The sequence below is a fragment of the Podarcis liolepis genome (genome assembly GCF_965112155.1).
Source record: "Podarcis liolepis genome assembly, chromosome: 13".
NCBI classification, from domain to species: Eukaryota; Metazoa; Chordata; class Lepidosauria; order Squamata; family Lacertidae; genus Podarcis; species Podarcis liolepis.
Genome location: NC_139573.1, coordinates 21,629,219 through 21,656,835, shown reverse-complemented (window position 1 = coordinate 21,656,835; position 27,617 = coordinate 21,629,219). Strand labels below are relative to the sequence as shown.

At 46.5% G+C, this 27,617-nt stretch overlaps 1 protein-coding gene and 1 long non-coding RNA gene across 3 annotated transcripts; one reads left to right on the top strand and one right to left on the bottom strand.

The window, feature by feature from the left end:
- Window positions 1-12,508, bottom strand: LOC310691869. The gene is made up of 4 exons (XR_014518588.1): window positions 8,374-12,508; window positions 5,623-5,771; window positions 1,545-1,706; window positions 1-235 (listed from the first exon to the last, which is right to left on the bottom strand). It is a non-coding gene; the product is annotated as an uncharacterized lncRNA (long non-coding RNA).
- LOC310691821 (protein kinase C and casein kinase II substrate protein 3-like) lies at window positions 2,262-25,996 on the top strand. Of its 2 annotated transcripts, none has more exons than XM_083471989.1 (10): window positions 2,262-2,639; window positions 12,519-12,586; window positions 13,350-13,506; window positions 13,850-14,085; window positions 14,456-14,617; window positions 16,038-16,213; window positions 16,931-17,051; window positions 17,934-18,040; window positions 23,232-23,326; window positions 24,692-25,996. In XM_083471989.1, exons 1-10 carry the CDS (start codon window positions 2,600-2,602, stop codon window positions 24,805-24,807), a joined length of 1,278 nt encoding a protein of 425 aa, XP_083328115.1. In that variant the 5' UTR covers window positions 2,262-2,599; the 3' UTR covers window positions 24,808-25,996. The 2 variants fall into 2 exon arrangements, with proteins under 2 accessions (XP_083328115.1, XP_083328116.1); XM_083471990.1 differs by lacking the exon at window positions 2,262-2,639 and adding an exon at window positions 3,762-3,950.
- Window positions 25,997-27,617: the final 1,621 nt, after the last annotated feature.

Here is a 27,617-nt window from a genome sequence, read left to right as displayed (position 1 = left end):
ATACTGCTTTCTATAAATCTTGGAGGATAACAACCACAACGTGACCCTTTCACCAGATATATCCAGGTTCCAGAACGTCTAGTGCCATGAGGTCTGTATGACCCCATTTTATCTTAGCTGGAAGTAAAACAAATGTGTTTTACCTGTCACAACCCTTTGACTCCCTTCTCTCTGCTATATCTGGGTCACTGGAAAACTCATGGCCCTTTTAATGTTGCCCACTTCCTGAGAATTCCTGGTATAGCATCCCAAAAAAGAAAGTTCCAGTCATTTTCTTCATAGTCTTTGAACAAGCCCATCCTCTGGGTGGTTCATGCCCTCAAAATCGCAGCTGAAACTAGATATGGCCCCGAAATAGACAGTTTGTTAATTCCTGCCCTCAGAGGCTGAGCCAAGAGATGGGTGTGGGAGTCGGATGGGGGGCGATATTTATAGGATGCATCTAAGAGAAGAAGCAGAACGAAGGCAAAGTGGCATCCTACTCTTCCCCAGTTTTTCTCCGTAAGGACAGAGGGGGGCTACCCTGTTGCTTCTGTTTGTTTCATTGTAGTGACCTCCAACAGCCGGAGTGGGTTCTTGTGATAGTCACACTGTTTTATCTACAGCGGCCAGGTGACAACAATGCACAGGGAGGCTAGACTTCTGTGAGGCTATCTTGCCAACACACAGAATACAACACCTTATACAGCATTTGGAATCTCGGGAAGCTAAGCTTTCGTTTGTACAAAAACAGTACAGTGATGCCCCGCAAGACGAATGCCTCGCAAGATGAAAAACCCGGTAGACGAAAGGGTTTTCCATTTTTCGATGCGCTTCGCAAGACGAATTTCCCTATGGGCTTGCTTCGCAAGACGAAAACGTCTTGCAAGTCTTGCGATTTTTTTCGCTCCCCCCCCTTTTTCTAAGCCGCTAATAGCCTTTTAGCCACTAAGCCTTTAATAGCCGCTAAACCGCTAATAGCGCTAATCCGCTAAGCCGCTAATAGGGTTGCTTTGCAAGACGAAAAAACCGCTAGACAAAGAGACTCGCAGAACGGATTATTTTCGCCTTGCGAGGCACCACTGTAAGTGCCTAGTCCTTATGACTGTGGAGAAAAAAAAGGGTACGTTTTTTATATTAATGACAGCCTGTGGTAAGTTAGTGAAACACCCAAAGACATTGGAACTGGCTGCTCCTGTTCCCCCGTTTTTTTATACACCTCTTGCCCTCTGGTCCTAATGTTCCAGATGTCTCCATTTTCCTCCTTCAGTTGCAGTTAGGTAATTTTAGATTCCAGACTTGGCATGGTGTTATGCCGTCCCCCTGCCCTTCCCCCCACTTAAGTTGGTGATGGGTATTACTTCAAAATGAGGTAAGCCAGGTCTGCTAATCGTTCTGCTGGGTGGGGCACTGGACTTCTACCCCAAAGCCCTGAGTGTACCCCCCCCACACACACAGAGCAAACATTCTGAAGTCCAACACGCACATGCACACACACACACTCTTCAGATACTACAACCGGAATTATGTTTGCAAAGAAAATATTTGTTGCTAATTTTGCTTACTGCCTTAATTTATTCCCATTGCACCAATCAGTGACTTGGATTGTAGGCTGGGATGGGTGAACATGCCCATTTTGGTTTCTCTGTGTTTCTCATTCTTCCAATCTTAAATTCAGTTCTCTACATTTCCACAACTCTCTGTGATTCTTTTCTGGGTGAAAAGTCCTATGGAAAGTTCATCAGCATCTTAGTGCAAGTTTATCTTAATATACACATGCTTGTATGCAATTTTCCTCTAATATACACACTTTTGCATGGCAGTTTCCCTTCGAATAATGTCCTTTTGCACATTATTTTCACTAATGTGTGTGTTTATATGCATGCTTTACCCAGGTATTTACATTTTTGTGCAAATGACTGGAGAACTACATTGCAAAATTTGGAGAAGTGCAGATTTTGAAGGATGGTTTGCATTTTGCGAATTCAGCAAACCTAAACAAATCCCCCTGCCATTCCTAGTTGTAGAATTTGTAGGTTTTTCCTGCCTTACAGTATTTGGGGCCATAGAACTTTTGATTCATTTGCTACCTGAAAATGTAGCAGGTACAAAGATCTTCTGAGATCCTTTGGCAAAGGTCTGTTGATGAGAAACATCCCCCCACAACCACCACCTTAGTAAAACATTTAGAATCTGCTGCCCATATGTATGCTATGTCGTCCTCCTGGATTAGAAAAGCCACTCTCCCCTTAGGTTTTGGAAAAGACCCAGGGGTGCAGCTGTGGCAGCTGTCGGGGCGTGGAGTGGCCAGGAATGTGCTGGGACAGCACGTAGGAAACAACTTTCTGCCTGCCCGGGACACTACTGTGCAGGGAAGACTGCTCTATGAGCTTACCTACGGCAGTACCCCCAACGCTGTGGGACTGTGAGATACGTTTGAGTTAGAAGCGATGGCTTAGCAGCAAAGGGTTAACCCGAACATGTGCCTCAGAAGTTCTCCCCCTCTTCCCCTCTGAAGTTTGACATTCCCCAGCCAGGAATTTTTCCAGGCCTAAATCCATCTTCCACCAGCAACGACCCCCTTTCCAGATCTGGGTTCTTGCGGACTGGAGGCGGCGGCATGAAAGAAAAAGCAGGAGAGAAGGAGAAAGGGGGAAAGGGTGAGTTAATCAAACTGGTGTGTGCGAATGGCAAGGGAGCAGCCTCCGAGGTGGGATGGGTGCAAGAGAAAGAAAGAACTGAGTGCGAAATGGGAAAACGGGGAATTCACTTGATGGAGAGAAGAAAGTGGGAGAAAGGCTGAGGGGAATCTGGAAGGAGTGAATGAAAGTAAAATGATGTGTGTGCTATGTGGAGAGAATCGATGCAGGCTGCTAGATAGTGCACTGGGTTCAAATCCTTCCTTGTCACCAAAGCACTAGTTCTCAGTGTCTGTTTTTGTCATTGGGAAAAAGAGGAATAGTCACAAATCAGCCTCATGGCATTTTTTTGTTAGGATTAATGAGGTAAAGAAGGCAAGCTTGCTTGGACCTCAAATTTACCATGAGCACAACCATTTGTCCGTGCAGCCATAATATACTCTGGGAAAAAGAATAAATTTGGTTTTGAAAAGTACAGCAGCTGTAACTGATACTTAGGAAGATCCCCTGAGTGTTTGAAAGAAATGAATGGCAAACCTTATGCAGGATTAGGATGAAGAATTAATAGGCATTATACAATTGTTTATGATTTAAATCATATTTTCACAAGCTGGGAGAACGTGGCACACGCTAGTTTATCTGGCGCAATTGTGGATGTGTGTCTTTGCTGGATCATGCATACTTTTTTGAGACAAATCCCAGAGCGATAGCTATGTGAGCACTGCTGCAGCTGAAACAAAAAAGAGCCTCGTGGCACTTTGAAGACTGACAGATTTATTATTGCGGCATAAGCCGCAATTAAATTGGTTAGTCTGTAAGGCACCACAAGGGTATTTTGTTTGTACTTATTTGGTGGTACATTCCCACTGAACTCGGCTGCACTTACTTCTGAGTAAGCGCACGCAGAACTGAGGCACGGGGATGATAATGAAATAAGAAAATATGTCTTTGGGCATGGGAGGATGGATAGATCAAAAGGAAGGAAGAAGAATGGAGATTAGGTTAGATATTAGTAGGGAATAAGAGTGTTTGGAGATGGATGAATAAACAGTAAGATGAGGTGGCTGAGATGGAGAGTGTTAGCTAGAGGGAGGTGCTATGAATTAGTGAGTGTGGCAGGCACGGATGGAGAACTAGTAAGCAAGGGAATGTGAGAGAGACAGCAACAGAGGGGAGAGTGGCACAGCTAAGTCCTCCCCTGGCACACTCCCCAATTTACTCTCCTCTCCCCTCCACCATCCCACTCGCTGCCGAGCTGCCTGGACACCATCTGTTGCTTTGGGACAGAGCGAGTGGACAGGGAGAGAGGCAGGATGGGGGCCCCTCCCCAGGGTAAGTTCCCTTTATTCCCAATAGGAAGCAGGATTGCTCCGTGGGTGTTTGGGGAGGAAAAATGAAGAGGGGAGGGGACATAAAAATTAAGTTGGCGGGTGCCATAGGGTGAGCAGAACTGCAAGGAAAGGCAGCGGGTGTTCTAGAGATTATTCCAAGCGGGAGAGAAATGGCGTTATGGGAATGCTGTAGGTGAGGGTCCCATGAGAATTCATATACATCCCTAAGATACGTATGCAATCAGCTCCCTAGGAATTGTTCCCAGTCTGTCAAAAACAGGCCTGTTTTGCAGGAGAGAACCAACTGGGATTTTTTTTGGGGGGGGGACGGGGACAGTAGACCTCATTTAAAGAGGATATAAAGACTGAGTACCTGCAGCTGCAGACCCAATGGGCAGCTGTAGGATTATAGCATTTATTACATTGTATTTATTGAACGTTTTATCTCCAGCTCTTTCTTCCAGGGAGCTCAGGTACATGGTTCTCTCCCCTCCCCTTTTCATCCTCACAGCACCCCATGAGGTAGGTTAGGCCGAGAGATAGCCCAGCATAGAAGCTTGTGGCGGATATTGTGCGGGTTGGGTTTGGCGCTTGTGATACTATGAGCTATAGTTCTGGTAGCAGGGTGAGGCTTGTGGATTTCATTAACACACACATAAACCTCAGTCCTTTTGCGAAAGTTGACATTTGGGGATATAAGTAGGCCTAGATAATGTGTTGGCTCCATTTGTGGAGGGAGGTCCTGGTGGGGACAAGAGTGAGGGCGCAACGAGAGATAATCTCTGGGTTTCTCAAGGACCATGTAAGGTACCAAAAAGAAAGAAAGAAAGAAAGAAAGAAAGAAAGAAAGAAAGAAAGAAAGAAAGAACTAAAAAGGTGTCTGGGACTTCTTTGCACAAAATGTGTAGTTTTCAAGAGGACAGCTAAAAAATGTTCGTGGTGGTTTGGAGAAACTCAAATCTGTGGAGTGTTGGTCACTGTTTAATAGTTCTATGCAGTTTGGTTTAGTGGGGGCTTATTTATTTATTTGTTTGTTTGTTTGTTTGTTTACTTACTATCTATTTATTAAATCTGTATACTCCCCTTTATCCAAAGATCACAGGGCGGTTCACAACACAGAGATTATAACATTGGAGGAGCTGGATGCTTGTTTTTTGGGGGGTGGGGGTGGGGACAGTGGCTGTGGAGAACTTTTGAGATGTAGCAGGTGCCTGGAAGGCAGCTATTTGGAAAGCTGTTGATTTTTTTGGCAGGGGGTTTGCAAGGGGAACAACTGAACATTAGTTATGTGACTCGGGCCCATCAAAACCAATGGAACGAGTTAGCCGTGACTAACTTGAGCTGGACTGGATCAGGCACATGAAAAGCATCCTGGACCATTTGGTCGTCCCTGTTGGGATGCCAGCTATCCCCCAATTTGATCATTCAGGCGTTCGGAACAATCTGGGGGAAAATGGGTGGGTGGACACTGATTTAGGAAACCTGGCCTGGACTGATATGGCGGCCCCTGCAGACTGCCCGCCCACCCCAACCCTCCTGTGGGGAAGGAACGAGACAGCCACAATCTGGCAGTTTTGCCCATTTTTCGTCTTTCTTTCCCATTCTTCTCTTTCTTGGATGGAAACACAAGCCGGTGAAGCCAGCGGAGGAGGGCCTGTTTCCTTACAACATACCCCAAGCCGTCCTCCTCAGGCCTGCTCCCGCCAACTCCAGCTGGGCCTTCCTCCTATCCTCCTCTATATTTTTCCTGGGCTTTCGTTCGGCATGTGGAAAAACCAGCTGGAGCCAAGATGAAATGAAATCGCAGAGCTGGATCCCAGTGCTGGGAGGGGAAGAAAAGTTTAGTGTATTAGAGGCCATGGGGAAGGGAGGACGGAGGAAGTGTATTCCCCCCCCCCACTTGCCCTCCCACCAGCTTGATAAGGGGGCCTGAGGTAGGAATTGGTTCAGCAAGACAAAACTCTGAAGATAAAGGATTCTTCAGAGCTGTTGTGCTTAAAATGGAGAATATCCAGTAGTGTCTAGTACTTACAAATATGCCAATTCCACCCTGCATTGCAGCATGGTAGCAGTTCAACAGATGCAGATTTTCTTGGCATGGAAATGCATTGATGGGGGAAGACTGCACCTGCTGACAACACTCAATAATTTAGGGTGGTAAAAACAGAAAGGATGTCTCTAAAATGGATGAATGGGCATGTGCAGTTCAGTATGTGTAAAGTCATGTGCACTGGGCTGCGGGCTGGGAATGCACATATACACTGCTGGGATCAGAGTTGGAAGTCATGGATCAGGACAAGTTTCTTGGGGTCGTAGAGAATAATTCAATGAAAAAATGTTGGGTGCTTCCAGATTGTTACTGTTTTTTTCCAGTAGGAGTTAGTCCCAAACTGACAAATTCCGGTTGTGTAACAACAACAACTTAGTTGGGGGCCTCGTGCAACAAACCTGCTTCCCAAGAACAACAGACATTTTGCAATATGGAAAGTGATGAGAAAATTTATTGAGAATGGGGGGGGGGCACAGTTGCTTGACACCAGCTCCCTCCAAACCAATCAGAATGAATGTTCAATAAATAGCCAAAGTTAGGATGAATGTCCAGTAAACAGATAATCTGGAAACAGCTTGTACCAAGGTGCAGTAGGCAGCTGTGAAAAAGGTATCTTCCATGCTGGGGAATAATTAAAAAGGGATTGAATACTGCCTATATTGTAATGCCTCTATACAAGTCTATAGAACAGCCACACTTTAAATACTGGGTGCTTCCACAACAACCTGTTTGTTGAGAATTCACTCAGATTTGTTTGCAGGGAGGCTAAGACAACGTTGTGTTGAAGCAAGCGTCATCCCACCCTTTGTGTGGGGCCGGGGAAGCAGGTTTCTTGCACAAGGTTTCCCGCCAGTCAACTATAATTACGCAATCTGAATTTGCCAGTATGTGATTGAAATCCCACTTGAAAATTGCAGCTGTCCATAAGTGCCCACTGCATACAGTTCTGATTGCTGCCCATTGAAAAGAATATTGAGCAATTTAGAAAGCGTCACAAAGAGGCCAGCAAAACTCCCCCGTGAGGAGGGGTGACAACGTTTGCTCTTCTTTAGTTTACAAAATAGGCAAGTAAAGAGGAGCATGGTAGATGTTACTGAGTTATAAAATTGCGTATAAGTTTTTCTTTTGTAATACTGTAACGCAGGATCATCCCATGGCTGAATGGTGGGAGATTCAGGAGAGACAAAATGAAGGATTTCTTCACACCCAATGCAAAGCTGGACGGAGGGATTTGTTATTACAAGATTTGGCGATGACCACCTTTGGCTTTAAAGCAATTAGAGAAGCTCATGGAGGATAAGTCTATTAATGGCTACTAGACATAATGGCCATAAGAACATTAAAGCCTGTGGGATCAGGCAACTGGCCCATCTAGTCCAGCATCCTGTTCTCACAGTGGCCCCCCAGATGCCTGTGGGAAAACATCAAACAGGACCCGACCACAAGAGCCCTCTCCCCTCCTCCTGTGGTTTCCAGCAACTGAGATTCAGAAGCATTACTGCCTATGACTGTGGAGGCAGAGCATGTGCCTCTGAATGAATATACAGTGCATCTCTGAATGCATGCCAGTTGCTGGAGAACAACAACAGGAGAGTGCTGCTGCGCTCCTGGCCTGCTTGTGGGAGTGAGATCTGCCCGTGGTCCAATCCAGCAGGGCTCTTACGCCCTTATGCACAGTGGAGGGGACTGGGAAGCCGGAGACAAGAGGTTCAGCTGCCCTTGGACTGAGAGGGAAGGGGGCAGCCTATGATAGCCTCTCTCCACTTTTGCATACCTCTTTTTTTAAAGTCACATTGGGGGCAAAAGAGCCTTCTGGCTGAAACCAATGCCGGAGTGGCCACAGAGCAGTTCTTTAAACCACTCAGCTACAGCAGCACAGGAATCAGACACTTCAACCTCAGGATCATAGATACTAGGAGGGCTGCAAGAGGAGCTTTAGCTGGGTGGAGCAACTCACACTTTACAAGCACTGGGTCCCCAGTTTGAACCCAAGGTACAACTGAACAAGTCAAGAAGAGCATAGCACAGACCTATGGCTTGGTTCTTGAATAGGCCTACCAGCTCTTTTGGCCCACCCCTTCTCCCAACAACTCATGTGAACAAACCACCCGCCAACCCACCCTGCTACTGTTAGCCCAACCCTGCTGGGCAGCATCTGAGTTGGACTCCTCATCCTTCCCTCATCACTGGGCCTCCCTTGCTGTCGACTGATGGCCTCATAACCTATCCCACTTGTGCACCCTCAGAGGCCTGCCCCACCGTGGCCAAGGAGCCCAAGTGAGCCAAGAGTAGAGGGCCAGAAGTCCAGCAAGTTCCCTGTCCAGTTCCTCAGAGCCCCACAGAGAGGTCAGCTGATGTCCCATGTGACAGGTACCTGCTTGGTTTCTAGGCAGGGTGATGCTTGCCATGAGCTTAAGTTCCCATGTGTCTTTTAGAGATGGGCTATTTCAGCAAAGTACTCGTTTTCTTCTTCTTCAAAGCAGCTAAAGACAGCAGGGGAGGGCTCAAAAAAATTAGCAGAACATTGCTTCAGATCTGCCCTCTGGTATTGTGTGACACACCTAGTTGTGTCTAGTGTCAAAAAATGAGATAGCGCCTTGGGTCAGAGAGCAGGTTTCAGTACTCCCATCTGTCTCCTAGAAAATCTCAGCAGCTCCTAAGTTTTGTCAGGTCTTGCACCCCGATTAGTATTTGTGATAAGCCTCAATATTAAAAGCCAATGTTTGTGATTGGAGGGCAGGCAAGATCACTTTCAAACTTTTGGGGGGAGGGTGCAGTTCTCTAAACATAGCACCTCATGGATTTGCTCCTCTGAGGCCGCCTCTCCCTTACAAATCTATGCCTCAAACAATGTGGCGCCCGGGCTGCCTTCCTCTGCAATCTGCCATTTATTCTCCTGCCTGCGGTCCCAGCTAACTGCAAACACATGTCCGTCCGTTCCCCCCTCAACCATCTGCAGCCTCTCCATCCTACACCCCCCTCCTTTGAAATTGCTTTTCCATTCGCAGTTAAAGACAAAAGTGCCGTCAGCGAATCAGTCCTCCCCCCCCCTTCTTCTTCAAGGGATGCATTCCAAAATCCCTTGGCAGGCTATTTGGGAACTGTGTGTGTGTGTGTGTGTGTGTGTGTGTGTGTGTGTGTGTGTGTGTAGAGGGAGGGACACACAACAGGCAGCCAAGCAAAGCCACACACACAAAACCTGACAGTGTCCTTTGGGAATAATAGGGAAATGGGAATTGTAGCAGCAAGGTTAGCTGCTACTCCTCAGCTAGCATTTTGCCTCTCATTTTACAGAGAGAAAATGAAGGCCCTTGGTTTTCCCTTTAAATTGTCCAAAAGGGTGCAGTTAGGGGCTCTTTGTGCTGAGCTCCCCTCGCACTCAATCCGTAGATCTGCTGCCCCTTCCCACTTTGTTGCTTACCGGGCAGCTGTACACGCAGCAAAGCACAAGGCCGTTGGCCACCCACCAGCGAATCTGCCCTTCTACATTAGCATGTGCAAATGTGATGCAAATTTGAGTCAGGCGCCTGTGCACACTGCCACTCTGTTCAAACAGATCAAGAGAGCCCAAAGGAGCTTTCTGTGCAAACAGCTTCCTCCCCTCTACCAATAAGTCAAGAAGGTCTGTTTCCTCCTCCCCGCCCCGCCCCGGAATAGATGGCACTTAAAAGACTTGGCACAGGCTAATTACACAAATTTGCATCAGATTTGAACATGCTCTATATGTATAAGTGCATATTTATGTATGTATAAGTGCAGATTTGCCCATTAAGGCTGCATACACAGTAACCCATCTGAAGCAAGAAAACGTCTTTAAAAAACCCCATAAAACTATCTTGAATCATGCATGCTCATCCTCAACATGCTGCTTTCAGTCTAGATCAATTCTAGAACTTGTTGTCTACAAGGGTGAGTCTGCTTGCTTGACCCACATTTGAAATTCCTTTTCTTGATTAGGTTACCCATGCCTTTTCCTCCCTGCACTTCCCCCGGGCGAATGGCAAAGGATGTGGTGGATGCAATCTCTGTATAATTCCACCCACAACATCATTGGGTCTCATTGCCAGGACCACTTACATCTGTTTTTCATATGGACACACTGCAGGGCAATGCAGAATCAAGCTGCAGTGAGCGTTTGTTTTTAGAATGAAGCCGGTTCCTCAAGAAGTGCTACTTTTCAGGACCACAACAAAAAACCCCACAATAGATCTTGACTGTGCATTTACTGTGTAGAAAAGAACAGGTACGTGTTTCCCACTGATTCCAGAATAAAATATTGTGATTCTTGAATAACATATTGTGTGTGCACAACCTAAAGATGGAGGTCAGCTGACAGTCCTGTGCTTTGCTGTAGGCTCATCTACCCTGTGAGCAACAAAGTGGGAAGAGGGCAGTGTGCTGACCATGACTTAAGCTCACTGCATTGTTAATTTCCTATTTGATACATGCTAATTCAGCAACTCAACACTGCTCAGAAAGGCAGAAACTGGAGGTGCTCTGCTATGCCTATACACAAATACTGGGATTAGGATGCTAATATATTTAACGGGCAAATTATTGCAGAGGGATGATGATGAAAAGGGGTTACAGAAGACTGAGGAGTTGTTGTTTTTTGTTGTGGCCATGTATGTGATTTTCATTGCTTGGATTAGAACTAGTTTAGTTTTGGAAGAAACCAAATCAGCCGTGCTTATTTAAGCCAAGGCTTTAGCCACCCTTCCCCGCTAGGTGGGGCTGCCACATTTCTTGGAAGGGGCCTCAAAGACATGAATGGAAAATCAATCAGTAATTCCTTCCTAAGCAACGTGAACTTCTACAATCCCTGTGCCAAGCTGTAGAGTCTGCCTGCTTCTTAACATTGTCAAATTCTTAGCATCAGCTAAGCTGCAAAAAAAGAAGGGGGAGGGTAATGTTTACGTCCCAAAGCCTTTATGATGAATGCTGTGCTTTCCTTAATAGTAATTTCCTTAAGGGATCCCATATCCCCTGCCATGAGCACAGTCATAATAGCTAAAGGGAATCTCCACCCCCCAATGGCAAAAGCTTGGAAATGATGGTTGTGATCTTCTGGAATAACACATCCTGAGTCAGGACAGGGAATCATAGGTGGGCAGGTCATGTGGGTGGAATTTGGACTATTACCACTGGCAGGGTGGAGGTGGCGGCACCATCTGCTGCTGACTTAATTGTGTTTTTTAACACATCACATGAAGCTGCCTTATACTGAGTCAGGCCACTGGCTGCCCAGGATCACAGATAGTGGCCTTTTCCTGCCACCTGTTCTTTTTACCTGGAGATTGAACCTGGGACCTGCTGCATGCGGCGCTTATGCTATGCTCTTCTATTACAGATGCTAATACTGCACAGCTTGAAGCAATAGGGTGAATAAAAACTGACTTCTCTTGGAATAAAAATTGTCCAGACCCATAAATATGATTCACAGAACCCTCTTCAAGTGAGGTACTGCACCCCACTGGCCACACCCTGGCTACAAGTCCTAAGGTGTATCATTGCCCGAGGTAAAGAGTGGGGAACCTGTGGCCCCAGGACATGTTTCTGGGACTACAACTCCCATCATCCCTGATCATTGGCCACGTTGGCTGGAGTTGATGGAAGTTGGGAGTCCAAAAACATTGTGGGGTCACAGGTTAACCACACCTGCCCTTGGCAAAAATGGGTGTAGCTGTCCTCAGGGAAAGGATTATGTTCCATTCGCAATAGTTTTCCTTATTGCTGGTCCTTCCACCTTGCTTTATACCTGAATGAAGTGAAGGAAGCAGGGTGCAGTTCATAAATTCCCAACCTAGCCTCAGGGCAGCAGATGCAAACTCCATTTTATTCCTGTTGTTATGATGCTGCTGTGATTTAAAATGTGAAACTGCACATGCACAGAGTAAAAAAAACCAAGGTGGGCAAACTGCTTCTTGCCCCAGCGTATCAGTAATACATAAACAGTTATAAAGCATGGGATGGTGGTGTTAACTGAGTGCTTTGCAAATGAAGTAATGCAGATGGCTGTCTAAAGCAGGGTATTAAGTCCAGGGTCTAATATTTCCCAGCTGCCTCAGTGCTTCAGTCCTCAGAATCGCCAGTGGAAAGGATCATATTTCAGTCAGTGGGATCCACGGTCTAAGCATGTCCCCCACTATGGCTGCATATGCACCATACATTTAAAACACACCCACCCCAAGAATCCTGGGAACTGTAGTTTACCCCTCACAGTGCTACAGTTCTCAGCACCCTTAACCAATTACAGTTCCCAGGATTCTTGGGGGAATGTGCTTTAAATGTATGGTATGTACGGTATGTACACAGCCTATGTCTTACCTGCAGCCTGTTCCATAAAATTCCCTGACGGATACTGAGAACTGAGCATATCCCACCCTGATTGCTGTTCTTGGTCACACTGAAATGTGACAAAGAGACAGAAGCCAGGAAGTGGGGTTTCATCCATACGATGTTATTTATTTGATGCTTTTGGCTGTGCACCTTGACCTATGACACCTTTTTCCTCTACAGGTGACACCATGTCTGTGATATACAGTGAGGTGGCTGCAGATGAGCCTACAACTAGCAGCTTCTGGATGGTGAGTGGATGAAAACAGGGACAGGGTCACATAGTTGGGAGAGGAAGGAGATCTCATGGGCATGATGGAGGCAGATTTCTCAAAGACGTTCATTTGGACTAAGTCAACGGAGTCAAGATTGAATGGGTGTTCAGTCATTGGTTTCATTTATATATATTTGCCTGGCCCAAGGATTTTCTGTTACCTGAAACCAGCTCTACCTTAGACTGGGTTGGCCACTGTCTCTCTATTCCTAGTCTAGTGGTCTAGAGCAGAATTAAGGCTCACTTTTTTTTAAGGAAAAGAGATAAGGTTTGGTTAGCTAAATTAGGAAAGTGAGAAGCTGCCTTATACAGTGCCAAGCCTTTGGTCCATCTGGGGATTATTGGGTTGTCTTTGTTTTTATGATAGTACGTATTTTTTGTTTTTTAGATTGTAATTTTATGTTGCGAACTGCCCTGAGATCTACAATTATAGGGCAGTATACAAATTTAATAAACAACAGCAATTCAGTATTGTCTACACTGATACATTGACTGACAGCAGTTCTTTAGGAGTTCAGGCAAGAGCTTTTCCCAGTCCTACGCGCTGCTGGGATTGAACATGGGATTTTTGGCATGGAAAGCGGATGCTCTTGACACTGAATCATGGCCCTTCCCCAAGTCCTTAGGTACAGAAGTCCTTGTGACTCTGATAAATGTGTAGGTTTGAGGATGCACCATACCCTGTTCATGCTGTGATTGCTCCCTCCCTATCAGTCTCTCTCCCTTCTGCTCTCCTGCAGCCCAATCACTATCACAGCACAGTCAAGCGCTTGGATGATGGCTATCGCGTCTGCGACCAGATTGTGGCCTGTTTCCAGGATCGGGCAAAGATTGAGCGCAGCTATGCCTTGCAGATGGAGGAGTGGACTCGCAAGTGGCGCCCCCTTGTGGATGCAAGTGAGTTGTTAGGCATCACACATTATTTAAGAGGAGAACCGTGTTGCAAAATTCAAAGCAGTGCAGCTTTCAAAGGACAGCTGTGTTTTTCTTTGTGTATTGTTTTGGGAAACAAGAATTAATGCAAACCATACCAAATTTTTAGTTGAGGTTCCTGCACCAGATGACCCTCAGAATCCCTTCCAATTCTACAGTTCTATGGTTCTACTTGCACTCCCAAAAGAAACAGGACAGTTGCATGATTTTTAGATGCTCAGGATTGATGGGGACCTGCTGGTTTTGTGGGCTAGCTATCCTCAGGGGCAAACTATGAAATCTGGGCATCACCTCTCCCTCCCTGCAGGTCCAGTGTACGGCTCCTTGCTCCGGGCCTGGCAAGCCTTCCTGGGGGCTTCGGAGCGACTGAGCCGCTTGCACATGGATATGCAAAGGGCTCTGGTCTCCGAGGATGCCGGGCGCATCCGGGGTTGGCAACACGACTCCTATCACCGCAAGCTTTTTGGGGGCTTCAAGGAGGCCTGTGAGCTGGAAAGCGGCTTCCAGCGGGCACAGAAACCCTGGACCAAGAAGCTCAAGAAGGTAGGGGAGACTTGGCCCCCTGGATGTCATGGACTGGTTGGGCACAGAGGAACGGTGGGAGGAACCAGTTGGGGAACCACCGAGAGAAGAAGGCTCAGAGCCCAGGGAGTGGTGGTGAGATGATGATGAGTGCTCTGAGGGGGAAGAGGAGGTGTTGGAAGCTGAAGAGGCAACAGGACTTAGTGAGCTGGGAGAGTCTGTGGCAGAGAGAAGTCCAGAATCAGAGGCGGAAGCTGAAGTGGGCGAGTAGGAGGAGGGTGACCAAAAGGCAGAGATGAGTGAAGGCTGGTATATCTCGACACACTTTGACAGTCCACTCACTATTATTTTCCTTCCCTCTCTCCTGCCTACCCTTGACTGGCCCATCCAGGTCGAGAAGACCAAGTCTTTATACCACAAGGCCTGTCGCAAAGAACACATTGCAGCCCTACGGGAAAATGCAGTCAAGGCCGCACCGGGTTCTGAGCTGCCCCAAGAACGACAGCGGGCCTTGAGGGAGGAACACCAGCGTTGCAGCCAAGAAGCCAACAAGGTGGGATTCTTCCCTACTTTCTTTATGGGCCCAAAGGCTAATAAATATGGGTCAGTGGAACTGCCAGGCACACTAGACACACTTGCTGATACGTTGCCTGGGGCTTGGTTATAAGCAGAGTCCTAAGTCTTTCTGACGTTTGGAGTGTTTGTGGGCATCAGTCACAAAATGGCTGCCGTGGCATAGCACAAAATGGCTGCCATATCTAAAAGAACAGAAAGAGAAACGGGACCACATAATGATACAGGCCTGCCTTCTTTTTGCCCCTCTCCTCTGTTCAGAACAGAAAGGCTAGTGAGTGTCCAGTCCTGACATCTAATGAAATGGGGGCATCTTTATGTGTTCAACGTAGGATTGGTCAGTGCAAACAGGAACTGAGCAGGAAGAGCAAAGGTTCTGTCATGCATTGTGAATTTTTGAGGGGCTATTTACTGAGACCTGTTTGTGGGTGCCATAAGAGGTGCTGGCTGGCACACTGGCACCCATGGTAGCTGCATCCCCCCCCCCCGTGTTGTATCTACCTGTTAGTCCTAGCAGCTCCTGGCTCCCTGGGTGTAGCCATCTTATTATCTCATAGGATTGCCATTTGACCAGAAAAAATAATAATCAGCCTACCCTGTTCTTGTGCCTTTGATAGAAGAAACCATAACACTGCATAAACCATTAGGTGAAAGTTTTTCTGTGTACAGAGATGATCATGATCGCATGCTAAGATCTGCAGAACAAGCTGCTGTAAGACACACAGAAGCTGGTAAAAAAAGGAAGAAGTTGGCAACCTTATTTCCTTATGATACTACTGTGTACGTGCATTTTTCAAAAAGAAAAAAGGAAAGCACATAGAAGCCAGTGTGTCAACACCCACAGGAATGTGATCCTTTGTGTTGTGTTTTTCTTAGATGATGCTTTTTATTGACATGAGTAGTACCTTTGAAAAATGTGTCACCTAGCACAGGACTGCCATCAGCCACAGAGGGATTATTTGGGAAGGGATGCGAAGAGCCAGTCCACTAGGCTATATCAGAGGGAGAGATGGGGCTGCCAGGCCCCTCCATTAGCTCTGATGAAAGTCCACCAACTTTTTGCCTCACTGTTTACCTTGAACATGGTGATGATCTATGTCTGTGTACTACTAACCACAAAAGCTATGCTCTACTTTCACTGTTGGAGCCAGTGTGGGACTCTGATTGCTGGTATGCTCAAGTGGGGAGTGTGTTACACCCAGCATCCTATACTGGCTTCTCTGAGAAGCAAATGTTGCACTAGATGGGCATTTGTCTTTGAAGGACAGGCCTTTAGATTGTATTTTCCGCCTCCATGCTTCTTGGAAGTGGGGGTGGGGAGGGGAGGCAGCTCATATCCCAGAGGGGGGGGAGGACTGTTAGGCACATGCCTCTTTTTGACCCTTGACCCCTTACAACAGGTGCGCGAGCGCTATGAGAAGGCCCTGCAAGAGCTCGACCGCTGCAGCCCACGCTACATGGAGGAAATGGAGTCCGTTTTTGAGCAGGGGCAGGCGCAGGAGCAGAGACGCATCGCCTTCCTCAAGGGAGCCTTCCTCGCCCTACATCGACGCCTTGATGTCACTGCTGACCCCAGGTGTGGGAGAGGGCAGAGGCACCAGGTTGCCCCCAAGGTTGAGGCCCAGCGTGCAGCACATGTGTGGCAATGGAGGCTGAGCACTCGGGAGGAGCCAACTTCCGGACCTGCAATGTGTGATGTGCATTGCATGAAGGGCCGCCTCAAGATCAGGGCCCTCTGGCCCCCTTAAAACAAATATTGAGGGGGCCGAGGTGCCTTTAGCCCCCTAGAGTTGGCACACCTGGGGGAGGGTTAACTGAGGCCTAAGTGACACTTTTCAAAGCAGCACACAGAACGGTCACCTGAGAGTCATTTCTGATGCGATCCATTGAAACAAGATTCTGGGCTTCGTGGACCCGTGGCCTGATGCAGCAGAGCTTTTAAAATGTTCATGCTCCTAATACCACCAGAAGCAGCTTTTCCTGGTTGGGGAGGGGGCAGAGATTGCAGAGGCACCTTTGACCATTAGAGGGAGTCTCAGAGCTTCCTCTGTGTGCTTGAGTAGTATCCAGAGGTATATTTCCAATTCAGAATGCTCATTTCCAAGGAAATCTTGCATTTCAGACTAGATCAGGAGACTAGATCAGAAGACTGCTCCCAGTGTCACACATCACGCTAAGTGGGAAGGCAGAGAGAAGAAAGCTTTGTAGATGGGATGTTCGGGTGTGTGTGTTTAGGGGGAGAGTTGTATGCCACCTGACACCCCTTCCTGATGATTTCCCTCCTTTCCTTTAGCATCCAAGCTGTTTATACTGATTTGCACCAAGCCATTGAGGACATAAATGACCAGGATGACCTGAAATGGTGGCGTAATCGACACGGACCGGGGATGCCTATGAACTGGCCACAGTTCGAGGTGGGGACCTCTCCCTTCCTTAATGGTGAGATAAGGGTGCTCTGCATATTCTCAGAGGCACTTCCATCTCTAGGCAGCATTTAGGCACAGGGAGAAACTGCCCCAGATTATATCGGATGCAAGTTCAAGCCCATAACAGTCTCTAGAAAAACTTGTTCTGCTTCTTGCCTGATTCTAAATTTAGCCTTCTTCAGTTCTCTGGGTGCTCCTTTCCGCACAGAACAAAAAGCTCTTTTTTGTCCTCAGGCCCCTTGGGCTGACAGTTTACTTGTGAGCAGTTAGAATGTCTTTGAACATTCAACATGACATTACAACAATTCAGCCAGTGGCCAGGGAGGCATCTCAGACTTATTAGCAGCAACCACCAACCTGTATTTCGCTTCAGGTTTTGTCCCTCTTTTGACAGATTAACAAAACTCTTTGAGTTGGGAGGGGAAGGTGGGCTATGTGATTGTTTATATTTAACATCCCATTCTTCTTATGACTACAGGGTCTGTACCATAAAGCAATGTCCACACTGGGATTAGGGGGGAAGCGGGAAACTGAGGAAGAATTAAAAACAGGACTTAGATTTAAGGCTCAGATTGTAAGTCCTTACCTCAGAATCTAGCTTTAAAAAGAAAATATGAGTTCTATGATTCACCTCTGTTTCAAGGTTAACTACGAGCTTTTTTTATAACACACATCATATGACCTCCTGAGCATTAGTTTAATATGGTGAGCAATGCAAACATTGCCTTTGGTCTGGCAAAATGCCCCCCCCCATCTTTCTGCAGGTTTTTGTACAGCTTAGCTAATGGTCTCTACCACTTGAGTTCAGCTCTCAGCAAATGAAGCTTCCTAACGCTTTTCTCTTCCCTCCCCTCATCCCCTGCCATTCAGGCGTGGAGCCCTGACCAGGAGCGGCCACAGGTGAAAGTCCAGAAAGTCCAGAAAGCCAAAGAACCAGAGAAAGCCACACTCCGCAGCATCACCCCCTCCCAGAGCAGGTGAGTCATCCCCGCTCCCAATCACAAGAAGTATGGGAGGAAGCAGCTGGAAACTGAGGCTGAGTATACACCGTACATTCAAAGCACATTCCCCTGCCGTAAAGCATCCTGGGATCTATAGTTCATCAAGGGTGGTAGGAATTGCTGTGAGGGGTCAGCAGCAGTTCCCAGGATTCTTTGCAGTGGTGGGAATGTGCCCAAAATGTGCTTTAAATATATGGTGTGTGTCCATCCATGCAATTCACCCACTGTGTCCATCCATGCAATTTGGGGGCATTTTGTATGTGCGCTTTAGTACCCCTGGTTTAATACAGCTTTACTAAAGCATGGCTTTACAGACTGTAGGGACAGCAACAAGAAACAACCAGACACAGCAGCTCCACCTTAATGTTGTTTGGCTCCAACTCCCATCAACCGCAGCTAGCACAGCCCACAGTCAGGGATGGTGGGAGCTCTAGTCCAGCAAAATCTGAGGGGCCGCCTAGTCTCCATCCACGACTTGGTGAGTCATAGGGAGGGATATTAATCCATAAAGAGGGATATTATGCACAGTGGTGTAACACTGTAATGGGCACTGGAAACAAGTCCTGGGACTGAATGAGTCCTAGTACAGACTTAGTCTTTCTTTGGCTGCGTATGTGCACATTACCAGCTTAAAATGCAGCTAGGCTGTTCTTTTTCTCCATTCTGATCAAAGTTGGTTTGGAGGGGAAGACCTCAAAGCACAGCATTTCATTAGAAATGGCAGCACAAATATGGGTTGTGGCTAATGTCATCATGTGTACGCTACTTTCCAAACCGCTGGGTGCAGAGTAAACAGGAGTGTGCACACTGCCTCAAAGTTAGTGGCTGTTGACAAAGGGTTTCTTGGAAGACAAGGATTCCTTTGGCCGCAGGGCACACTTGTCTGCCTGGCCCTGAAAGATGCTTGGATGACTGGTCCTTTAGAGCATCTCATAATCTGTCCATGCAGAAGGCATTTTTATTTATTTTTTGAGTACACGAAGCTTAAATTGATCTGATACGAGAATGTAAACAGAGGTCAGATGGGAGGCATTTGCTTTTTTAAAACAACAACAACAACACAGCTCTCTTCCATGTGCTGTTCCATGTTAACATCACTCTCCTGTTGGCACAAATAACCAGGAGACCAAAGCAGAAGAGGGCTGCCAAAATGATCACATTCCTTCCATGAGGAAAGCTTACAGCATCCAGGGCTCTTTAGTTCAGACAAAAAGAGAGCAAGCGGGGGAAACATGACAGAGATGTATAAAAACGATTCAAGGTGTGGAGAAAGTAGACGGGGGGGGGGGGGATTCTTCCTCACAATTCTAGCACCAAGAATCATCCAATGTGTGCTTTTATTTAAAATGCCTCTCTGGGTTATTTGTGGGGCATAGGAATTTGTTCATATTTTCCCCCAAAAATATAGTCTGGCCCACCACATGGTCTGGGGGATGGTGGACCAGCCCACGGCTGAAAAAGGCTGCTGACCCCTGCATTGTGTATAGAAGCTACCAGCAACTGTTATATAGCTTGCCGTACCCTGGACCATCACTAGAGGGAGAAGTGATGCTTGGCGTTGATAATGTATTATAAAATTGTAGCATTGATTTTAGGGATGGAGGATAAATTATTATTATTATTATTACTATTATGCTGTCTGACGTTTTACTGTGGCTTTATAATTTGTTGGAAGCCGCCCAGAGTGGCTGGGGCAACCCAGTCAGACGGGCAGCATATAAATAAATTATCATCACTATTATTATTATTATTATTTGCATTTTAAAGTGCACCAACTTAATTTCTCTCTCCCAAACTTATATGTTGATCAGATCACAATTATCAAGTGTCTTCAGTTCTTCTCCAAATTTTGAGAAGAAATAGGCTGATCTGTCCTTCTCTAGTTGCTATTAAACATTTCTACTATTTCACTTGCCCCGCTTTTCCAAACAGTGAGAAGTTCCAGGGCCACATCACTCACCCAGATTTTGCTTCCTTAGTAGTTTTTTGGGGCTTATAGCAATTTGCAATATTTGCATTCAGTTACAAATGCACAGGTGGAGAAATGCATAAAGTGTTTTTTATTAAAAAAATCAAGACTCCTTGAGCTCTGCTCTACTCCTACTTTCTTCCTGCCCTGGGCGGCCCTGCCCTCTGCCTGCCCCTCAGAGCCATCGCTGCCACCGTCACTTGGGACAAGCTCCCGATCATCCTCCTTCCCAAGCTCGGTGGTGGCAGCACTGGCAGGGGAAATAGGGACATTCTGGGATCAAATCAGAAACCAGGACGGCTTCTGTAATTCCTGGGGACTGTCCCTGGAAAATCGGGACACTTGGAGGGTATGGTATTTCCCCAAATACCAGGGCAGCAATCTCAGCCTAGTGAAAGGCAGGAAAGGCCATAGCTTGCCATAGAGATACAAGATGACTGGAAGGTTTCTTTAATCTTCCCTGGAGATATGCCTTGAAGCAGCAAGAGGAATCACCCCCGATCCAGAGCTTCAGGAAACCCCAGGAGAAACAGCCAGGCAGGCAAATGCATCCTTTGAGAGGGAAGCTTATCTGTTTGTGGCTGTTTATTGCCTCTTGGAAACTGTTTACTGATTTGCGGGGAAATTGTTCTGTTGACTTTCTTCAGTCAGGGTTTTGGATGTTTAAGGTACACTAGAAATGCAACTCCACAAGGGATCGTGTAACTGTTGACAATTGTGTGGGTGGGTGTTATGGAGACAGTGAGGAAGAAGGGTTGGTGACAATGCTGAAGTGAATGTCAAGTGAATAGCTCCCTGTAATGATGTCGCAAATCAGAACTCAAATCTCTTCATTTAACCCTGCCAGTGGTGCTGCCAAGATACAGGGACTGGTAAGAGAAGAAGAATCTATCTTCAAAACTGTTTTCCTTCTCAGAACCCACTCAGACTTCAATTTCAACGCAATGTTAGCACCACACTTCCTTGAGAATTCATCTACTTTCTCGTTATTTATCTATCCATTGCTAAATTTATTCCCACAGCTCAAGGTACCATACACCGATCTTCCTCTCCACATTCTATTCTTACAACAGCCTTGTGAGGTAGGTTAGCCTGAGAGATAATGATTGGCCCAAGCTCACTCAGTGACCTGCATGACTGAGTGGGGATTTGAACCCTGTATTTAAACATGGCATTTATCTCCCACCCTTTGTTAGCCAAAAAAAACCTCTCCCAGAATGGCAAAAAAACAAACAAACAAACCCAGTGTCAAAACAGTCCCTGCCCTCAGGCTTACAATCTAATCAGACATCAAACACATGGAAAATGATATTGTAGAGTTGGGAAAAGGTTCAGAAGAGGGCAAGCAAAATGGCTATGGGAGTGGAGCAACTCCTCCAGGAGGAAAGGTTACAGCATTCGGGACTTTTTTTAGTTTCGAGAGATGGTGATGAAGAAATGACATGATAGACATTTATAAAATTATGCATGGCGTGGAGAAAGTTAATCTCCCTCTCTTGTAACACAAGAACTCCTAGGCATCCAATGGAGCTGAATGTTGGAAGATTCAAGTAAATAAGCAAATAAAAGAAAGTGCTTCTTCACACAGCACATAGACAAACTATGGAACTCACTCCCACGGGGGCCAGCGGCAGCCACCAACTTGGATGGCTTTAAAAGCGGATTAGACAAATTCGTGAAGGCTGTCTCTGTGCTCTCCCTCCACAGTCAGAGACAGTAATGCTTCTGAGCACCAGTTTCTGGAAACCGCAGAAGAGGAGCGTGTCCTTGTGCTGCTCAGCTCCTACTTGTGGGTTTCCTACTGCTGTCTTCTTGGCCGCTGTGAAAACAGGATGCTGGACTAGATAGGCCCTTGGCCTGATCCAACGGCACTCTTCTTTTTCCCTTAAAACAGAATATGAGAGAGGAAAGAAAGCAAACTCAAGCACAAGTGCTTAACGTTACAGTTCTTATAAGGCCGTTAAGAGCAGCATCTCCTTGCTGATGTCAGTGGTGTTTCTGAGTGTCTCTTGCTCATGATAAAGCGTGGGCCTTCCACAGAAGCAATTTTCCCCCTCAGATCAGATCCAGGAATACAGTCTTCAGTCCTTATAGCCAGTGCTTTCTTCCCCAAGAAAAATAGGTGCCAGTGCTCTCCATGAAGTTGTTACAGTAAGTGCCACACCTTTTAACAACCCAAAAAAAGCGGGTGCCTGTACTGCGTACCCTTGAGTACCCCCTGAAGAAAAGAAAAAAAGCACTGCTTATAGCAGTTAGAATCCTTCATTGCTGGTGTCAATGGTGGTGGTTCAGTCCTGATCCTAGTCCAACACTCCAGGCCCTATGCAGGCAAAGATGCTTTCTCAATCCAAACTGTTTACCTTGGGAATTTGTCTTGGCAAATTCCAAAGGTGATGAGTATCACTGGTTAAGCAAACAGATTGGAGTTCTGACTAATGATGTAAGAGTTGCATTAGAGAAAGAGATATATTCACTTAAGACACTCACCATCAGTCATCAAACATTCTTTCTTGCCTTCCCCTAAATATACACCCACAGAATCTGAACAGTTTCAATCACTTGCAAAGTTACTTTTCTAGCAAACCTTAGACATCCAGAACTCCTGCTACACAAATGTCATCAGAACAATCAGCCCCAAATCAGCACCCCCCCCAAAAAAACAGTTAACAGTTCTAAGGCACAGGATCACCAAATCATGCATTTTTCTCTCTCCTGCGATTTTTTGAAGTTACAAATCTAGGGTGATTTCTGCTGCTGCACAGATTCAGGGGATGTCTCCAAGAAGATCAAACAAAATGTCAAGATTGACCGATTGATTGTACTTAGAGACAGCCCTTAAAAACAACACAATTAAAATAAGCACAATGTGCAAATTAAAAACAACAACACAAAAACAGCCAAAGTCAGTATAACAAAACACCAGTGCAGCGGCAACACAGGAGGCGGGCAGACATCAACTCAGCCTTAAGTATGGGAAAAGAGATGTGTCTGCTTGTCCAGTCATTGAAAAGCCTGTAGTGATGGCATAAGACACACCTCAGAGGTAAGGCCATTCCACAACCTAGGGGCCACCACAGAGAAGATGCCAAAGAGCCCCATGTCCTGTCATCTTCTTTGAGGATATAAATGTAGCAGTAGATCATAAGCAAAATAGGGGCTTGCCTATAGTTCCACTCACACTCTCACCCCTTCCCACAGTGCAAAGCCAGCACCCCCACCAGTGTCGGGACAGCGGGTTCGTGCTGTGTACGACTATACCGGCCAAGAGGCAGATGAGCTGAGCTTCAAGGCAGGTGAGTGTCGTCTTCTCCCAACTTCTCTGCCTCATTTCATCCTTCAAAGGCAGCTTTACAGGAACATAGGGAGCTGCCTTATATTGAGTCAAACCATTGTTCCATCTAGCTCAATATTGTCTACAATGGCTGGAAGCTGCTTTTCCAGAGTTTCACAGAGGGAGTCTTTCCCAGTCCTACGAGATGCTGGGGATTGAACCTAGGACATGCAAAGGAGCAGCTCAGCCTTTGAGCTATGGCTTAGGACAAAGAGGAAATGGGTATAATCCTGTCCTGACTTTTGATGGTGGTCTGGACCCAAGGGCCAATTTTGCAGAGTCTGGGTGTCTCCCTCTACCTGTCCTCCTCATCAGTATCTGTACCTGCTCCTCACTTTCCCAAACAGTGAGAAGTTCCAGGGGTTGCACTCACCTGGGTTTGGCTTTCTTTGAGGGAAGTGAGCCCCGGAGATTGACAGTGCTTTTGTAATATTTGCTTTATTTGCAGATATACAATTTGAGCATAAGTGAGGGCAAGAAGCATACACATTCCTGCCACCAAAGCAGATCTCTTACCCTGCATCAGATTTCCAGAGAGAGGGGGAAAGGGGCACCCTTGCACTCCTAGGTGCTTCCAGGTAGCCTGGGACAAGCTCTCAGCCTTGGGTGCCTCCAGACCATCACTATTTATGTGGGAGAGATTCAAGTGCATGCCAGAACGTTAGCCTTGTGCATTTAAAGCATTGTCTCCCTGAAGAAATGAATCCACTTTCCGCTTCCTGTTAGGAAAGTGATGGGGAAACATACTGAAAAATGTGTAATAAACAAATGAGTCATGAGATGGCATGCAAATACCCCTCAAGCAAATCGGGATAATGTTTATTGTCATATAGCTGCCTCGTAAACAAATTTGAGACAAAGTGTTCAGTGAAGACCGGAAGCAGTCTTAACCTCTGTGTAATCTTTGTGCAGACAAATCAGAATGAATGCTTACTAAATAGGTCATCTGGAGGAGCCCTCTCTGTCCCAAAGCTGCCTGTTTTGCTCCTTCAGAAACGCACATGCATAAGCGCGCACATACACCTTGCTTCAGAGCCTCCCCGGAGTGGGAGCATCCCCTTCACTCAAGAGATCTCTGGATATTTCTTACCCATTAGCTCCTATTGAGAAAACACCAGCCAGCCACCCTTGGCCATTAACAAGCCATGACCAACCAGAAGCCATAGCACCATGTCCCAAAACATTGCCTGCCACCCATGGTGGTTGCTGCTGACAGCTCAGCCTTGGACCTCGCTTGTCGACTTTGCCCATTATTGTGGCCCCTCTCCTTTTCCAGGATCCCTAATAATTTCTGAGGTTTCCTCTGTCTCTTTCTTTCCTGTTTCAGGAGAGCTGCTTACCAAGCTGGAAGATGAGGACGAACAGGGCTGGTGCAAGGGGGTGACCGACAGCGGACGTGTGGGGCTCTACCCCGCCAACTACGTGGAGCCCATACAGGGCTAACTCGATGGGTTAGGGGGTGGGGGGAGGGAATCATGCACCCATACACCAATATTAGGGCTATGTTTATTCTGCACTTCCGAGATCGCACCATGTTGCCAGCCCAAAGTGGTGCAAAATTCAGCTTCCTTAGAGACTGCTTTATTTTTAATAATCATACAACTTTCAGTCCACATGGATGCAAAACTTTCAGTCCATACAGATGCCCTGAAAAGACACGTGAGTGATGCTGGTGAAATCTCAGAAGCCGGGTGGGCTGGTAGGTGGGGCTGCATGGAACTTTGAGTAGGGTGGGGCTTCTGAGGTCTACACAGCTTCCTGCCCCCCTCCCTCTAGCTAGTTATATTATTATGCAAAATAAGCCCATTGATGCTCCATCTGAATAATCAATTCAGGGGAGAACAGCATTTGACTTTGGGTGGGTGGGCTAGCCCTGCCAATAGGTAAGGATATGGCAGCCACCTGGGATAAAACGTGGGGAACAAATTCCTTAAAACAAACGCAAAGCACACACCCATAACCAGACACACACGTCCGGTCTGAATGGCACACCATGCACAACTCGTGCACAACACCTACACAAGCTGCAGATACCACCACTCCCTCTCCTTGCGTCAGTGACACACACATGCCAAAGAAATCAAGGTGCCTCTGAGTTCTCCTTGGGATGGTGGAGCCAGAGAGCACTTTGCCCCCAAGGGCTTGACAACACCTCTGGAAATCCCGGGATGGACTGAAAATCAGAATAAGAAAGGCGTCTTAGAGTCTCTTGAGGAAATGCTTTTTGGGGATCTTGAGATGATTATCAAACAAAACAGCCACATAATGAGTCACGAAGGGCAGAGGGAGAGGACCACGTAACACAGGGTTGCTGATTTTAAAAAATCCCACGTGGACTCTCTGGAGAAGTGGCTTCAGCCATACAGTATGCTATACTGAGCGTTACTACACTGGCCTTGCCTTCACCTGCCTAGATTCCTGTTTGTTTGTTTGTTTGTTTGTTTGTTTGTTTGTTTAGGGGGGGCATGAAAGAAGCAACCAGACTAGAAGCCGTTATCTCTGACTCCACCCAAAGAAGCATAACAAAGAGGGGGGATAGAAATATGATGAGCTTATGAGAGTGAATGTTTTAAAAATACGTTTTAGCTCATCTGGAGGTTTTGGAAAATAAAAGAAATAAGCATGGTGGCAATCTCTGTGCCTTTTCATTCGTAATATTGTTTAAAGTAACTTGAAGGCCCCTTCTTCAAATGGAGGCATGAGATGGGGGCTCTGGAGGGTGACTCTACTTTGCTAGGAGCTGATCAATTCAGGTGGGCAAGAGCAGCCATGACCTGGAGGGACAATTGGTGGTAGCCGTGTTGCAGGAGCCAGCCACAGCCACAGGGGAGGCTGGGGGCCTGACAGGCAGATTACGAGAGGTGCATTATTTGCTGTCTCTCCCAATCCACCACCTGAGCCATGGCTCATGGTAGGGGTGGTTCTGGTGGGCAGTGCCTGATGAAATCGCGGAAACCAGTTTGTGTGTGATCGTTCTCCCTCCACCACCTAATTTCCCCGCTGTCATCTATGTGCATGCTGTTATTTTGATTTATAATAACCCGGTTGGAATCCGGTGCCAAAATCCAAGCCAACTTCCAGAATGTGTGGTTGGCAGATCAGAAGCTGTGCTGTTTCCCATATTCAGCTGCCATCTCAGCTCTGCCCACATCAAGTAAAACTTAAGCAAATGACTGCCTTATGCGTTTCAGTATAAATAGCTATCGGAAAGTGTAGTTTTCTGGTGCAGGGGATTATAACAGGAAGGTTATCCATTTTAGGAAGAATTCCACTCATAAAATACAAGTCAGAGAAACACAATCCGAATGTTCCTTCCTCAAACATGCACAACCTGCTTGACTTTTCGGGAGAATGACGCTGCTTGGTGAAATCCATCCTCAAATGAGCCGCAGAACTGCTGTCTCTTGTGGCTAAAAGACAACACTATCTTCATTATCGATTTGGTTTTATTGCCAGGCTTATTTCAGTGCTTCAAGGGGAGATAACCAGGGCTTAATGTGATGCCAGAGCTAATAAAGCCTACCTCAAAGTTCCACATGGCTCATGGGAGCAGGCTTTCATTACTATTGATAAAAATGTTACATAGCAAATGTCTTTCTGCACATGCTTAGAGGCATTGTTATTTCCATGAACCAACATGAAAACACACCTTTGGGACTCAGTGATGGTGAGCTTTGGTGCAAAATAAAACCTGAGGGAAAACATTTCCTAACTCATGAACACAGTTGTGTGTGTGTGTGTGTGTGTGTGTGTGTGTGTGAGAGAGAGAGAGAGAGAGAGAGAGAGAGAGAGAGAGAGAGAGAGAGCGAGCTATTATTCCCATTTTACATACAAGGGAAATGAAAGCTGAGAGACAATAAGTTGCTTGGGCAGAGATGGCATGACCCGATTTGGCATCTGAGGTAGAAAATTCCAAAGGTAAAAACAGTGATAAACTAAATAATTGACAGTGTGTTGCTCTTTAATGGCACCCTAAGCTCTGCCACCAGAAGATCTGCTGCTGTCACACCCTGAGCATGACTCAGTAAATTCATGGATGGACTTTGTTGTCTGAGGCTACAGTGCTGAGTTTTATAAATGGTTCAGAGCAGAGCTTTCCAAATTGTGTGTCGTGACACATTAGTGTGTCGTCTGTAGTGTGTAGGTGTGTCGTGCGAACACCCTGCGCTTCTCCCGGGGCTGGAAAGGAATTAGTTTACCCTCCGGTTTGCTAGTAAAGCTGAATTACTGTGTCACAAAATGATGCATGTCTA